The following is a 14486-nucleotide window of genomic DNA, read 5'->3' as shown; positions in this document are numbered from 1 at the left end:
GGAAATGCAACTTAGTAGTGGAGTGCTTGCCTAGCATGCTTAAAGCATGCTAAGTTTGATTCCTCAGTACCACATAAACAGAAACGGCCAGAAGTCATGCTGTGGCTTAAGTGGTAGAGTGGTAGCCTTGAGCAAGAGAAGCTCAAGGACAGTACCCAGACCCCTAAATTCAAGGCATAAGACCGGTACAAAAAAAGAAAAACAAAAAGTATGGTAAATTAATTACTGAGGGGAGTATCCCATATCCAGAGGTGGAGTCAGGTGCTGGGACAGAAAAAAGGTTTGCACCAGGCATGGATATCTTACACTCTATAACCCTAGCTACTCAAAAGTCTGAAATCTTAGGGTGCTGAGTCTGAGACTCATCTCCATTTAACCACTAAAAAGCCGTAAGTGGGAGTGTGGCATACTGCCAGCCTTGGGTAGAAAAAGCTAAGTAAGATTATGAGGGCCCTGAGTTCAAGCGCCAGTGAAAAGGAATGGTCTTGCTAGACACACACCTATAATCCTAGCTACTCAGGAGGCTGAGATCTGAGGATTGAGAATCCAAGCCATCCAGGCAGGAAAGTTTGTGAAACTTAACTCCAATTAACCAGCAGAAAGCTGGAAGTGGAGCTGTGGTTTTAGTAGTAGAACGCTAGCCCTCAGCAAAAAAGCTCAGGTAAAGTTCCTAGGCTCTGACTTCAAGCCCCATGACTGGCACACACACAAAAAGATTACAAAACAAAACACATTTGCTTTCATTACTTTAGTCACGTGCATACACCTGTTAGTTCCAAGGCTTGAATTTAGAGCTTAAGAGTCCTTGCTCAAGGCTAGTGCTCTACCACTTAAGCCATGCCTCCCATTTGGCATTTTGCTGAAATGCCCAGGATAGCTTCAAACCTTCAGCTCTCAGTTTCCTGTGAGACTAGAATTACCATTATGAGCCACAAACATCATGCTAGTTTTTTATTTAAAAACAAAAACATATTAATCCAGGTGCCGGTGGCTCACGACTGTAACCCTAGCTACTCAGGGGGCTGAGATGTAAGGATCATGGTTCAAAGCCAGCCTGAGCAGAAAAGTATAAACCACTAGAAAAGAGGAAGTGGTGCTGTGGCTCAAGTGGTAGAGTGCTCACCTTGACTGAAGAGCACCAGGACAGTGCCCAAGCCCAGAGTTCAAGCCCCATGACTAACCAAAAAATAAATAAATAAATACATAGTAGAGAAATTTTCATAGATGGAAGTAGAACAATGAGCCTCCGTGTCCAGCACTCAATTTCAACATCATCAACTCAGCCATTTATGTTACACCCATAGATTTCATTGTGGTTGGTTAATTCATCTTAAGTATAACCTATAGGTTTTGCCCTCTACCACCACTTTTTTGTTCTTACACTTTTTTTTCTTTTTCTTTTTTTTGTGAGTCATGGGGCCTGAACTCAGGGCCTGGGCGCTGTCCCTCAGTTCTTCAGCTCAAGGCTAGCGCTCTACCACTTGAGCCACAGCACCACTTCCAGGATTTTTCTGCTTATGTGGTGCTGAGGAATAGAATCCAGGGCCTCAGGCATGCAAGGCAAGCACTCTACCACTGAGCCACCTTCCCAGCCCCTACACTTGTTGAAAAAAACGTGACTTATACTTTGCTGATCACTGTTTGCCTGTTGCAACCCACCCCAGTCACAGCATATTCCTGTTTAATCCACAATTCCTATAAAATGGTTATTAAATCTGGACGGAGGTTCAGTGTTGGGACTGTTTCTTCATTGTGGCAGTATGTAATCCAAACAGAGGACTAAAGCAAGCAGAAAGATAGTGAGTTTGAGGCTAGCCTGGGCCTGTCAAAAATGGAAGGGGCTGGAAATGTGGCTTAGTGCGTGCATGAAGCCCTGGGTTGGATTCCTCAGTACCACATAAACAGAAAAAGCTGGCAGTGGCGCTGTGGCTAAAGTGTAGAGTGCTAGCCTTGAGCAAAAGCAGCCCAGGCCCTGAGTTCAAGCCCCAGGACTGGCAAAAAGAAAAGGGGGGGAGGTAGTGCTAAATTTTAGTTGTCAGTTTTAGAGCTGATTTGGAAGAAAGTGATCCTTTGCTACTTAACAAGTCGCCCGAGGCTATCTGTGAAGGGATGGTCTCTCAAACTTATCAGTGTGCTGGAAGGCTCCTTAGGGTGTAGACCGAGAATTACCCGCGAATTAAGGCGGTGAGGTCTCTGGTGTGCCTTGGGGAAGAACTCAATGGCACAATTCTCGAAGGATGGCTGGCTGAACTGTCAGAAACCGCGAAAGGGATGGGGTGCGGGGCCACGGTGGTGGGCCCGGCTGAGTGGAGGTGGGTGCCGAGGCGGACGCAGAAGACGGTGGAGGCCCCTGCGAGGGCGTCGCTGCTGGCATGAGTCAGCACTGCTCCCGTGGTCTCCAAATTGAGCTGCTAGGCGTGCCGTGGCGGAGGCGCTTCAGCGAAGGCCTGAAAGCTGCCTAAGTGCTTCGTCAGCTTCGGGGCTGGGAGGCTCCAGGACCACCCTGGCCCGTGCTGGAGAAGCCTTGCCTGCCCCGCCCCTCCCGGCTCCGGAGCTCCACCTCCCAGGAGGCAGCGTGTACAGCACGACGGCTAACCTTCAACCTAGCACTTCACGCAGGCGCAGAGGGAGCAGCTCCGGCGGGAGCGCTTGCGCACGATTTCATTCCCTCCCCGCTCTCCTCCACCCCGCCTTCGCCCCGCCCCGGGCTCCTAGCACTCCGATCCTAGCTTGCGTCACCGTTACGCATGCGCTTTGGGAGGAGGGGCGTGATTTCAGAGGAAAGACAGGGGGCGGCCTTAGGCCGAGATCTCACGGCGTCTGCGCCGACGAGGTCCGAACTGGAACATGGCGACTTGCGCCGAAATCCTGCGGAGCGAGTTCCCCGACATTGACGGACAGGTCTTCGACTACGTGACTGGTGAGCCGCGCCGAATTAACGTGTTAGGGAGGCCAAAGCAGTAGTGAGGGGAAAGACTAAGGAAGATGAGCACTGCGGACGTCTTCCAAGACTCCCCTCTGCGTGACCTCCTGTCCCGAGGGCCGGTCGGGTCTGGAGCCCCGTCTGGGGCGTCCGGGCACTGAAACTGCTTGTTTGTCCCCCCTACCCGGTATCTCCCCGGTCCTGCCACGCCCCGGCCAGGCGTCTTGCACAGCGGCAGCGCGGACTTCGAGTCTGTGGATGACCTGGTGGAAGCTGTGGGGGAACTGTTGCAAGAGGTGTCTGGGGACAGCAAAGATGACGCGGGCATCAGAGCCGTGTGCCAGCGCATGTACAACACTCTGCGCCTGTAAGTGCTGAGTGTGGGACCGATGGGGGCGAAGGGAGGCGAACGGCCTGGAGACCAGCTGTGAGGGACGGGCGGACAGCCTGATGGTCATACACTCCTAATTGCTTTCTATCCCCACCTGTGTAGGGCCGAGCCGCCGAGCCAGGGAAACAGCCAGGTGCTATTGGACGCCCCCATCCAGCTGTCTAAGATAACAGAAAACTACGGTGAGAGGAGACAGAACTAGCTGACTTTTGCCTCCACTGCCCCCTGCATCTCAGGACAAGTGTAGGAGCTAGTTGACATGTTTATGAGGGCAAGAGCCTATGGTGAAAGAGTAGAATTAGAGGGATCTCCAAGCTTCTGGGTATGAGAGGAGGGACATGGGCATTGGAGCTGGATAAACTTGATTTCACTCCACAACTTTGCAACTTAACTAACAGCATGATTTTGTTAGAGTTTATGTGCTTTAACGTCTATGCCCTTTGAAGAGATTTATTTTTAATTCAAAGACAATTCTTCCAGGATTATAACAACTCTCTTGAAAAATGTTTATGTCTGTGCCTGGTTCTTATTGGTTACTCAAAATATTAGTTTCCCTTCCCTCAGGGAGAAGGTGACTGCTTTTCTTCTCGCTTACAGACTGTGACACCAAACTTCCAGGACTGCTAAAGAGAGAACAGTCCTCGGTGAGGAGGAGAAAGCATGGGGCTGTGGCTATGATGGGTGTGGGAGTTGACTATCAATGTTGGTGTATCTTTCGGGAGGGAATTATGATTTGTGTCTTTCCCTGAATCTTTTTTTTTTTTTTTGGGTCCAGTCGTGGGGCCTGAACTCTGGGCCTGGGCACTGTCCCTCAGTTCTTCAGCTCAAGGCTAGCGCTCTACCACTTGAGCCACAGCGCCACTTCCGGCTTTTTTCTTTTTGCTTATGTGGTGCTGGGAATCGAACCCAGGGCCTCAGGCATGCAAGGCAAGCGCTCTACCACTGAGTCACCTTCCCAGCCCCTTTCCCTGAATCTTTGAGTCTATTCATCCTGCATACATTCTGAGGGGTTATTTGAAGGGCTCTCTATTGGGCCTCCTTCCCGAGCTGTAACTCGGGTAAAGTAATTGTGTTTGGAATTCACTTAGACAGTGAATGCAAAGAAGCTAGAGAAGGCCGAGGCCCGACTGAAGGCAAAACAGGAGAAACGCTCAGAAAAGGACACACTGAAGACCAGCAACCCACTGTGAGTTGGGAAAGAATGGTTTAGGAGACAGACCTGTCTGCTGGGCCCAAAGAGTGAGATCCCTAAAAACCACCTATTTTTCCTTTTAATAGAGTTTTGGAAGAGGCATCAGCCAGCCAGGCAGGCAGCAGAAAAGAGAACCGGTTGGAATCATCTGGCAAGAACAAGTCCTATGATGTGCGAATTGAGAACTTTGATGTATCCTTTGGTGATAGGTGAGAAAATGGTGTCATGGAGGGGGGAAGAGGTTGTAGGCATGCTTTTTCTTTTTTCCAATTAAGGGAGAATCTGGATAGATGAAATGAAGCTACATCAATGTTAGGAACTGTTGTGAAATTGCCACATGCCTTTTTCTGAAGCATCTTTGCTTTCCTTTCTGTCTGCTCTGTAGAGTACTGCTGGCAGGAGCAGATGTGAACCTGGCATGGGGCCGCCGCTATGGGCTGGTAGGACGGAATGGGCTAGGGAAGACCACTCTGCTGAAGATGCTGGCCACCCGGAGCCTGCGGGTTCCAGCCCACATTTCCCTGCTGCATGTAGAGCAGGAGGTTGCTGGAGATGACACCCCTGCCCTGCAGAGTGTGCTGGAGAGCGACAGTGTGAGAGAGGACCTGCTGCGGAGGGAGCGGGAGCTCAGTGGCCAGATTGCTGCCGGCAGGTAGGAGCTCTGGCTGGGGAGCACCAAGCAGTAGTTTTCCTCCATATGCCCACCATGGTGTCTCCATCCATGATTGACATGTCAATCCTGGGACCAGTGGAGCTTGGAACTTGGCACTGTGGGACCCCAAAGCCCTCATTCTTTACACAGCATCCATTGCTCTCACTACTTCAAATAGATCTTCTCTGTATTCTGTTCTTATCCTAGCAACAAGAGAACCAGTGTCCTCCTTTCCAACTGTATATGTACAGGACATGTTCCTCCTAGACTGACCTAACTTAATGCTGGTTGCTTTTTTTTTTTTTCAGGGCAGAGGGCTCTGAAGCTGCACAGCTGGCAGAAATCTATGCCAAACTGGAAGAGATTGAGGCAGACAAGGCACCTGCCAGGTATGTAAAAAGTCCCTTTGCTCCGTCACATTTCACCTTCTCTCTTCTGAACTATTCTAACTGGATTCTTCAATCTCTTAATTCCTAGGGCATCAGTCATTCTTGCTGGGCTTGGCTTTACACCAAAAATGCAGCAGCAGCCTACCAGGTGAGTGAGCCTTGGCATTCTTGTTGGCCCTGAATATTGTTGCCTCTGCCCCTGCTTGCCCTGGTACATACTCACTCCTGCCTTTCTGTCTGTTTGCAGGGAGTTCTCAGGTGGCTGGAGGATGAGACTGGCCTTGGCCCGGGCCCTGTTTGCTAGGTGAGTTTCATGGGGTCTCTATCTGGGGCCTTATGAGTAATGGGCTTTAGCTTTAAGGATGTGACAGTAAGTCGACAACCTAAACCCTCACACTATATTCTTCTCTCTCATAGGCCAGATCTCTTGCTGTTAGATGGTGAGTTTGAAACAGTGCACCCTGACTTTGGGGTGGGAAAGGGTATTCCTAATTCTCTGGGCCTTTGATCCCAAGTATTTGCTCCCCAACTTTCTCTCCAGAACCTACAAACATGCTGGATGTACGAGCTATTCTGTGGCTGGAGAATTACCTGCAGGTGAGTTTAGGGAGAAGCTGTGGAATAGGTTCTGGGAAAGTCTACCTTCATGACATTTGTGGCCCCAGGAATTGATTGCCCTCCCAAACGGGCCTGCTGTCCTGTGATCCTCAGACATGGCCCTCCACAATCTTAGTCGTCTCTCATGACCGCAACTTCCTGAACGCCATCGCCACAGACATCATCCATCTGCACAGCCAGCGGCTAGATGGCTACCGGGGAGATTTTGAGACCTTCATCAAGAGCAAGCAGGAGCGATTGCTCAATCAGCAGCGTGAATATGAGGCACAGCAGCAGTATCGCCAGCATATCCAGGTATGGAGAGAGTCAAGGATGAGCGTAGCATCCTGTGGGCTGTTAGACTTAGTGGTAGGGAGAGCTTGACCAATGCCTGCCTCCTTCTCCTACAGGTTTTCATTGACCGGTTTCGCTACAATGCCAACAGGGCCTCCCAAGTACAGAGTAAACTCAAGATGCTGGAGAAGCTGTAAGTACATGGCCTTGGCCAGGACCTGCTCCTTTTATCTTTTTTTCTTTTCGTCTTTTTCTTTGCCAGTCTTGAGGCTTGAACTCTGGGCCTGGGCACTGTCCCTGAACTCTTCAGCTCAAGGCGAGCTCTCTACCACCTGAGACACAGCACCACTTCCGATTTTCTGGTGTTTTATTAAAGATATGAGTCTCACGGACTTTCCCGCCCAGACTGGCTTTGAACCATGATCCTCAGATCTCAGCCTCCTGAGTAGCTGGCTAGGATTACAGGTGTGAGCCACTGGCATCTGCCTTTTATCTCTTTTCTTCCCTCATTTTGCAAGCTGCTGCCAGAATCACTCCCAGCCTCGCATTCTGGGAGGGATCCTAGTAGCCTACTTCGGTTTGCTCCTCTGCAGGAAAGGAGAGGAAGGTTACTCTTGGAGGGTTAATTTTACTCTGGCCTAGACAGCTACTTAATCTTTAAATTTTATTTAAATAGAGTCATTTGGCAAGTGATCTTTGGTGTCTAGCTTCTTTCACCTGTTTTCCAGGTTCATCCATATTGTAGCATACATCAGCACTTCATTGCTTTCTGTGGTGAATAACAGTCCATTGTCATTTTGCAACATTTTGTATATTGATCATCAGATAATAGACATTGTGTTATTTTCCATTTCTATTATGGTACTTTGTTGCTATGAACCTTTTTAAGTTTTCACCAGGACATAGAAGTTTTTGTTTCAGTTCCTGCTCTTACATGGTAATTTCTGTTTAACTTCTTGAACATCTGCCAGGCTTTTTGTTTCTTGCCTTTTTGAGTCAGGGTCTCACTTTGGATCCCAACCCCCTGCCTCTGCCTCAGCCTCCACCTTCACCTCCCCATACCTGGGATTATGGGCAGTGCCACCCTGCCTGTCAGACCACTTTTGTTGTTGTTGTTTTGTTTTTCTGTTTTGCTTTTTTGGATCCCTCCCTTTCTCTATCCCTCCCTCCCTTTTCTTTTTCCCTTCCCTTCCCCTCTCCTTCTCCTTTTCTTCTCCCTTCCTGTCCTTTCCTCTCCTCTCCCCTTCCCTTTCCTCCCCTTCCTTTCCCTTTTTTTTTTTTTTTGGTCAGTTGTGGGGCTTGAACTCTGGGCCTGGGCGCTGTCCCTAAACTCTTCGGCTCAAGGCCAGCACTCTACCACTTGAGTCAAAGTGCCACTTCTGGTTTTCTTGTGGTTTATTAGAGATATGAGTTTCATAGACTTTCCTGCCTGACTGGCTTTGAACCATGATCCTCAGATCTCAGCCTCCTGAATAGCTAGGATTACAGGCATGAGCCTCCGGCGCTCAGCCACTCTTCTTACTTTTTAATTTCAGTTGTACTGGTAGGTGTGAGATGATATTGTTTTGATTTACATTTCTTTAACAACTAATGATAATGTGCTTAGGGAGCTTTATCTTGAAATAGCCTTTCTAGAAATTTGGGAGGGAAATTAGATTGGGAAGGCTTAAAACTTTATGACATAGACACATATATCACTATTATATTAACTAAGTATATATTACCAAAAAAATGACTGACAGGGCTGAGAACATGGCTCAGTGGTAGAGTGCTTACCTAGCATGCATGAAGCCCTGGGTTCAATTCCTCAGTACCACATAAACAGAAAAATCCTGAAGTGACAATATAGCTCAAGTGGAAAAGTGATAGCCTTGAGCAAAACAAGGTCAGGGACAGTGCTCAGGCCCCAAGCCTGGCCAAAATAAAGACTGGCAGCATGGCTCAGTGGTAGAGATGGTCTGCATGTACGTGTGAGAAGCTGTAGGTGCATTTCCTAGTAGTGAAAAAAAATTAAAAATTTTAACTGAATATAGCCTATGCCTGTAATTCTAGCTACGTAGGTGGCAGAGATGGGGAGCATCAAGGTTTGAGGACAGCCAGACAAAATAGCTGTGTAGGTTGGCATATGCCCTTATCCCAGGTACTCATGAAGCATACATAGGAAGATAACCAGGTCAGCACAGGCAAAAATGTGACACTATCCCAAAAATAAGCAGCAAAAAGGCCTAGGAGCATAGATTAAGTTATAGAGTTTAACCTCAGTACCAGTAAAGCTACAAAAAAGATAATTTTCTTTTTCAGCAGATAGTGAATTAGATGAATGTATTGTAATGAATGTATTATATTACCCAGGTGAGAGGAATATAGGGTTTTTCCAAAGTTTTCTCTAAGCTTTCTCTAAGCCTAAACTCTGGGCCTGGGCGACGTCCCTCAGCTCTTCAGCTTAAAGCAACCACTCTACCACTTGAGCCACAGCGCCACTTCTGGCTTTTTCTGTTTATGTGGTGCTGAGGAATCGAACCCAGGGCCTTATGCATGCAAGGCAAGCACTCTACCCCTGAGCCACCTTCCCAGCCTGCTTATACCACATTTATTTGTATAAAAAGAAAGTCTAAAAAGTTGTTTTTTAGCAGTTTATAAATTTGGGGGGTTTGTTGTTGTTTTGACACAGGGTCTTATTATATAACCCGGGCTAGCCTCAAACCCTCTATGTATCCCATAGAGATAACTCATAGTCCTATTGCTTCAGCTTCTTGCGTCAGTTTTAATTTTTGTTGTTGTTGTTTGTAGTGCTGAGGATTGAACTCAAGGCCTCTACTTCTGAGCCATACCTCTAGCCATAATAAAGTTATTTCTTAGTAGGGCATGGTGGCACAAGGCTGTAATCCTGACACTTGAGAGATAGAAGCAGGAGGATCTCTTCAATGCCAGCTTAGGCTCCATAGCAATTTCTATGCAAATATAGATTGCATAGGTGGCCTTCTCTTAAAAAACAAAAGCAGCTGGACACCAGTGATTCATGCCTGTCATCCTAGCTACTCAGGAAGCTTGGAAGCTGAGCTCTGAGGGTCATGGTTTAAAGCTAGCCCATGCAGGAAAGTCCATGAAACTCTGATCTCCAGTTAACTACCAGAAAACCAGAAGTGGTGCTGTGGCTCAAGTGGCAGAGCACTAGCCTTGAGCAAAAAGCTCAGGGATCGCACCCAGGCAGAGTTCAAGCCCATCCTAGTTACTCAGGAGGCTGAGATCTGGCAAGAAAGTCCATGAAGTTCTTATCTCCAAATACCCAGCTAAAAGCAAGATGTAATGGTATGACTCAGTTGGGAGACTGCTAGCCTTGAGTGAGAAAGCCAAGGAAGAGAAGGCAGTCCTGAGTTCAAGCCCCAGTGTTGGTACCAAAAAAGTCTCTCATCTATAATCCTAGTTACTTAGGAAGCTGAGATCTGAGGATCAAAGTTCAAAGCCAACCCAGACAGACAAATTGGAAAGACTATTATCCAGCAGAAAGTTGGACCTGTTAGAACTGAGGGATGCCTTATTTCTACTTGCCATTTGATAGCAGTGCCAATTGTGAGCAAAAAAATTGAGCATGAATGTGAGAACGTGAGTTCAAACTTCAATATCAGCACATATCATACGCGTGCACACACAGACACACACACACAATTGAAGACATGAAACCTAGTGTATCCTGTCTCCCTTCTCTCCCCTCAGACCTGAGCTGAAGCCTGTGGACAAGGAGTCTGAGGTCGTGATGAAGTGAGTGCTAAGCCAGAGGGAGGGTGGAGAGCCTCTTTTTTTTCTCACCAACCCCGCCATGCTCCTCCCCTGTACCTCTTACAGGTTCCCTGATGGGTTTGAGAAATTCTCACCACCAATTCTGCAGCTAGATGAGGTGGATTTCTACTATGATCCTAAACACGTCATCTTTAATCGTCTGTCTGTATCTGCTGACCTTGAGTCTCGAATATGCGTGGTATGGTTACTGTTTCTCGACTATGTTCTAGCAGTCTTCCACTCCAACAAGTGTGGATCAGGCTGAGTGTGAGGCTGAGGGGGGAGGAGGTACACAGGACAGTGGGCTAGGCAAAAGACATCTGTGCTTCTCCTACCCCAGCCCTCTAGCCTTACAGGGCTGCCCTTAGAGATGCACATACTGGCATTCTGCATTTTATGAGTACTTAGAATATTTTACCATAGTGGACTCAGTTCTGAGGTTATCTCAACAACAATGAAATATTGAAGCAAGAGCACAAGTTTCAAGGTGAAGGTTTTGGTTTAGATCCTAACTGCAGAATTCACTAGCTTGGTTTACCAGCATTTTTTTTTTTGGGGGGGGGGTCCGGTCATGGGGCCTGAACTCTGGGCCTGGGTGCTGTCCCTCAGCTCTTCAGCTCAAGGCTAGCACTCTACCACTTGAGCCACAGCGCCACTTCCAGCTTTTTTCTTTTTGCTTATGTGGTGCTGAGGAATCGAACCCAGGGCCTATGCATGCAAGGCAAGTGCTCTACCACTGAGCCAACTTCCCAGCCCATCCAGCATTTTCCTTTTTCCAATAAAGAGAGGTAATATCTACCACACTTGGTTATTTGGGAAAAGTAAATTCTTTTTTTTTTTTTTTGTCGGTCGTGGGGCTTGAACTCTGGGCCTGGGCGCTGTCCCTCAGCTCTTCAGCTCAAGGCGAGCGCTCTACCACTTGAGCTACAGCGCCACTTCTGGTTTTCTGGTGGTTTATTGGAGATAAGAGTCTCACGGTCTCTCCTGCCCGGGCTGGCTTTGAACCGAGATCCTCAGATCTCAGCCTCCTGAGTAGCTAGGATTACTGGCATGAGCACCAGCGCCCGGCTGGGAAAAGTAAATTCTTAGTGCTAAGGAGGAACTCAAGTATTGGTTGCCTTTGTATTTTTTTTTCTGTTTTGTTGGTTATGGGGCTTCAACTCGGCATAGACACTGTCCCTGAGCTCTTTTTGCAGAAGCCTTGTGTACTTCCACTTCAAGGCACAGCTCCACTTCCAGTTTCCTGGTGGTTAATTGGAGATAAGAGTCTCATGGACTTTTCCTGCCTGGGCTGGCTTCCAACAGTGATTCTCAGATCTCAGCCTCCTGAGTTGTCAGGGTTACAGGTGTGACCCACCAGCCAGTGGCCCTTTGTGTCTTTACGTCACCTGTCGATATAGTTGTTTTTTTTTTTCTGTGTGTGTTGCTACTACGGCTTGAACTCAGGACCTGAGGCACTGTCCCTTACCTTTTTTGCTCAAGGCTAGCACAGTACCACTTAGCCATAGCTAAGTGGTACATACCTCTTCTTTGGGCTTTTTGTGGTTACCTGCAAATGGGTCTCTCAGACTTTCCTGTCTGGGCTGCCTTCTAACCATGATTCTCAGATCTCAGCCTCCTGAATAGCTAGGATTACAGGTTTGAGCCACCAGCACCAGACTATATAGTCTTTTAGCCAGATTTTTTTGTTTAGGAGTTGTCAGGACATCGAGGGACCCTGATCTTGTTTCTTTCCCTCCATTGTTCCACACACTTATGTACACTCATTAGCATGTTTTTGCTTCTTACAGGTTGGGGAGAATGGGGCTGGGAAATCTACCATGTTGAAGCTGCTTATGGGGGACCTGGCACCTGTTAGGGGCATCAGACATGCCCACAGGTAAGGTGCCCCACCAATTGCATGCACACATTCATACGGACTCATATCACCTACATTGAGTGTAGACACTCATACTCAGTGCCTTCTAACTTCATTCTTCCCTGTAGGAATCTGAAGATTGGATATTTCAGCCAACACCATGTAGAACAGCTGGACCTAAACGTCAGTGCTGTAGAGCTGCTCGCACGAAAGTTTCCTGGTGAGTTAGGGATTTGGGTTGAGGCAAAAGGGCCTAGGATGACCTCTGCAGCTAGACAGGCTTTGGTTGGTACAGAGCAACCTACCTGAATCTAGGTGTGAGAACATGAAGATTTGGAGGAAGGGCTGGAGAAAAGGAAGGGAGTTGGACCAAGAGCTCATCTAATGTTTGGAGCCTTTTCTAGGACGGCCTGAGGAGGAATATCGCCACCAGCTGGGTCGCTATGGTGTCTCTGGGGAACTGGCCATGCGCCCTGTTGCAAGCTTGTCTGGGGGCCAGAAGAGCCGCGTAGCCTTTGCACAGATGACCATGCCTTGGTGAGGCCTCATTTCCTAGAGTTCCTGCTCTTCCATTTCCCCTTCTTGCCCTCTAGAAAATGGTCTTTTATCTTTGTGCCAGAGAGGTTCATTTTCTTCCTTCCCCTCAGCCTGATCCCATAACTGCCAACCTACCCGTGTTCTGTCTTCCAGTCCCAACTTCTATATCCTGGATGAACCCACAAACCATCTGGACATGGAGACAATCGAGGCTCTGGGTCGTGCTCTCAATAATTTCAAGGTGAATATGCCTTTCCACTGCTCCTGCACAGGCCTGGCCGCTCCTGGCACTCCTGCACACATGTACTCTCCTGTCTTTCAGGGTGGCGTGATTCTCGTGTCTCATGATGAGCGCTTCATCCGGCTGGTGTGCAGGGAGCTCTGGGTGTGTGAAGGAGGCGGCGTCACCCGGGTTGAAGGGGGATTTGACCAGTACCGCGCCCTTCTCCAGGAACAGTTCCGCCGGGAAGGCTTCCTCTAGGGCCACTAGGTTGAGGACTGTGCCCAGGACATGGACTGATCTTGCAGACCCCTGGGCTCATGTGTAGGCAACTGACTCCAGGCCATGGACTTCCCCTACTTGGGGACAGCCTTATTCCCACATCTCTTCCTTTCAACTGGAGCATCCTCTTCACAATGTGGGGAGCCCCATCCAAGGATCTGTGAGGCCTGTGTCCCAGGGGAAGGGCTGGGGGGGTGCCCTCCCTCTGGGGTTATAAATTGCCCCCCACTGCCCCATCTTGACTGGGCCCCATGTGGCTGCTATGTAAATTAAATTTCCCCTGCATCTTCCTGGCCACATCTCTGCTCTTCCCTGGGCAGGGCAGCCTACTGTTGAGGCTCGTGGGCTCTGGGATGGGTATGTTCCTGTGGCACCTGTATCAGTCACAAGTGCAAACCAGCAGTATCATCCTTGCCTGTGGGAGGTCACATCCTCAAGGCCACTAAGGTCTCCAGGTGATTTCTCTATGGGGTATGCTAAGTGGGGGCCTAAGAACAGTACATTGGGATCACTGTGGTGATTTATTTCCTAACCAGAGTTCTGACTCTGCTGATGGGGCCTTGGGCTCTCTCCGTCAGCCCCCACTAGTTTGAATGTTGACCTGATTTCTGGAATGTGGCCTCACGTAGGGTATACTCAGTTGCTCTCTGGGTCAAGGAGGAATTTGACCGATCTCCAAGTTCCCTGTACTTCTCTGATCTGGACCCTCAGAACTCAAGAGAAGCCACCTCTGTCCCCATGTTGCTTGCGTGCTTTCGTATTATTTTTCCCTTGGCCGTGTAAGAGAGACCTAGAAGAGGAGAATTAAGAACAGAATCTAATGGGAAAGAATAGGGCACTTTGTTTTCAAACTAAGCAATCTTAAAGAGGAGAAGTCAGGTGCAATAGCATGTCCTTGTAGTCTCAGCTGTTTGGAAGACTGAGGCAGGAAGATCACTTAAGCCCCAGGAGTTCTGGAACAAACCTTGGCAACATAGTAAGACCATGCCTCTTTTTAAAAAGTGGGGAGGTACATGTTGATCAAAAGCAGCAAGAGTTTACCCTCTTGTTCTTTTTTTAAAAAAGACAGAGTCTAGCTGTGTTACCCAGCTAGATCCCCTCTGCCTTAGCCTCTATTGAGTGCTGAGATTACAGACATGTGCCACTAGCCCAATTAGAAGTATGATTTATATATGTTCTTTCTCAAGGATTTAGCTGCTGATATAATTGGTAGAGAGAAGACATTAAGGTGGAGACCTATTTTGCTGTCAGTGACATAGAGAAACTAGCATCAACTGAATAAACTTGGTAGCTGTGTGGAAATTATAGTTACAAAACTCACCCAAGAAACTTTAACTGAGTTGCTGAATGTATTATGGTATATAAAAAGCTGGT

At 48.2% G+C, this 14486-nt stretch overlaps 1 protein-coding gene and 1 long non-coding RNA gene across 2 annotated transcripts; one reads left to right on the top strand and one right to left on the bottom strand.

Annotated features, from left to right (window-relative positions):
* Positions 1 to 14: 14 nt before the first annotated feature.
* On the bottom strand, positions 15 to 13696 carry LOC122099436. Its single transcript, XR_006145921.1, has 3 exons — positions 13614 to 13696; positions 6530 to 6535; positions 15 to 25 (listed from the first exon to the last, which is right to left on the bottom strand). It is a non-coding gene; the product is annotated as an uncharacterized LOC122099436 (long non-coding RNA).
* Positions 2773 to 13401, top strand: Abcf3 (ATP binding cassette subfamily F member 3). The gene is made up of 21 exons (XM_042670033.1): positions 2773 to 2920; positions 3143 to 3290; positions 3417 to 3496; positions 3912 to 3958; positions 4403 to 4500; positions 4593 to 4715; positions 4892 to 5158; positions 5467 to 5547; positions 5636 to 5695; positions 5795 to 5851; positions 5965 to 5987; positions 6089 to 6144; positions 6259 to 6459; positions 6555 to 6631; positions 10153 to 10197; positions 10282 to 10414; positions 12006 to 12094; positions 12202 to 12293; positions 12478 to 12610; positions 12764 to 12851; positions 12933 to 13401. The coding sequence occupies exons 1-21, from the start codon at positions 2848 to 2850 to the stop codon at positions 13089 to 13091; spliced, it is 2130 nt and encodes a 709-aa protein (XP_042525967.1). The 5' UTR covers positions 2773 to 2847; the 3' UTR covers positions 13092 to 13401.
* Positions 13697 to 14486: the final 790 nt, after the last annotated feature.

The sequence above is a fragment of the Dipodomys spectabilis genome, unplaced genomic scaffold, assembly GCF_019054845.1.
Source record: "Dipodomys spectabilis isolate Male_0828 unplaced genomic scaffold, ASM1905484v1 ptg000017l, whole genome shotgun sequence".
Lineage (NCBI taxonomy): Eukaryota > Metazoa > Chordata > Mammalia > Rodentia > Heteromyidae > Dipodomys > Dipodomys spectabilis.
This window is presented reverse-complemented; position numbering and strand designations above follow the sequence as displayed.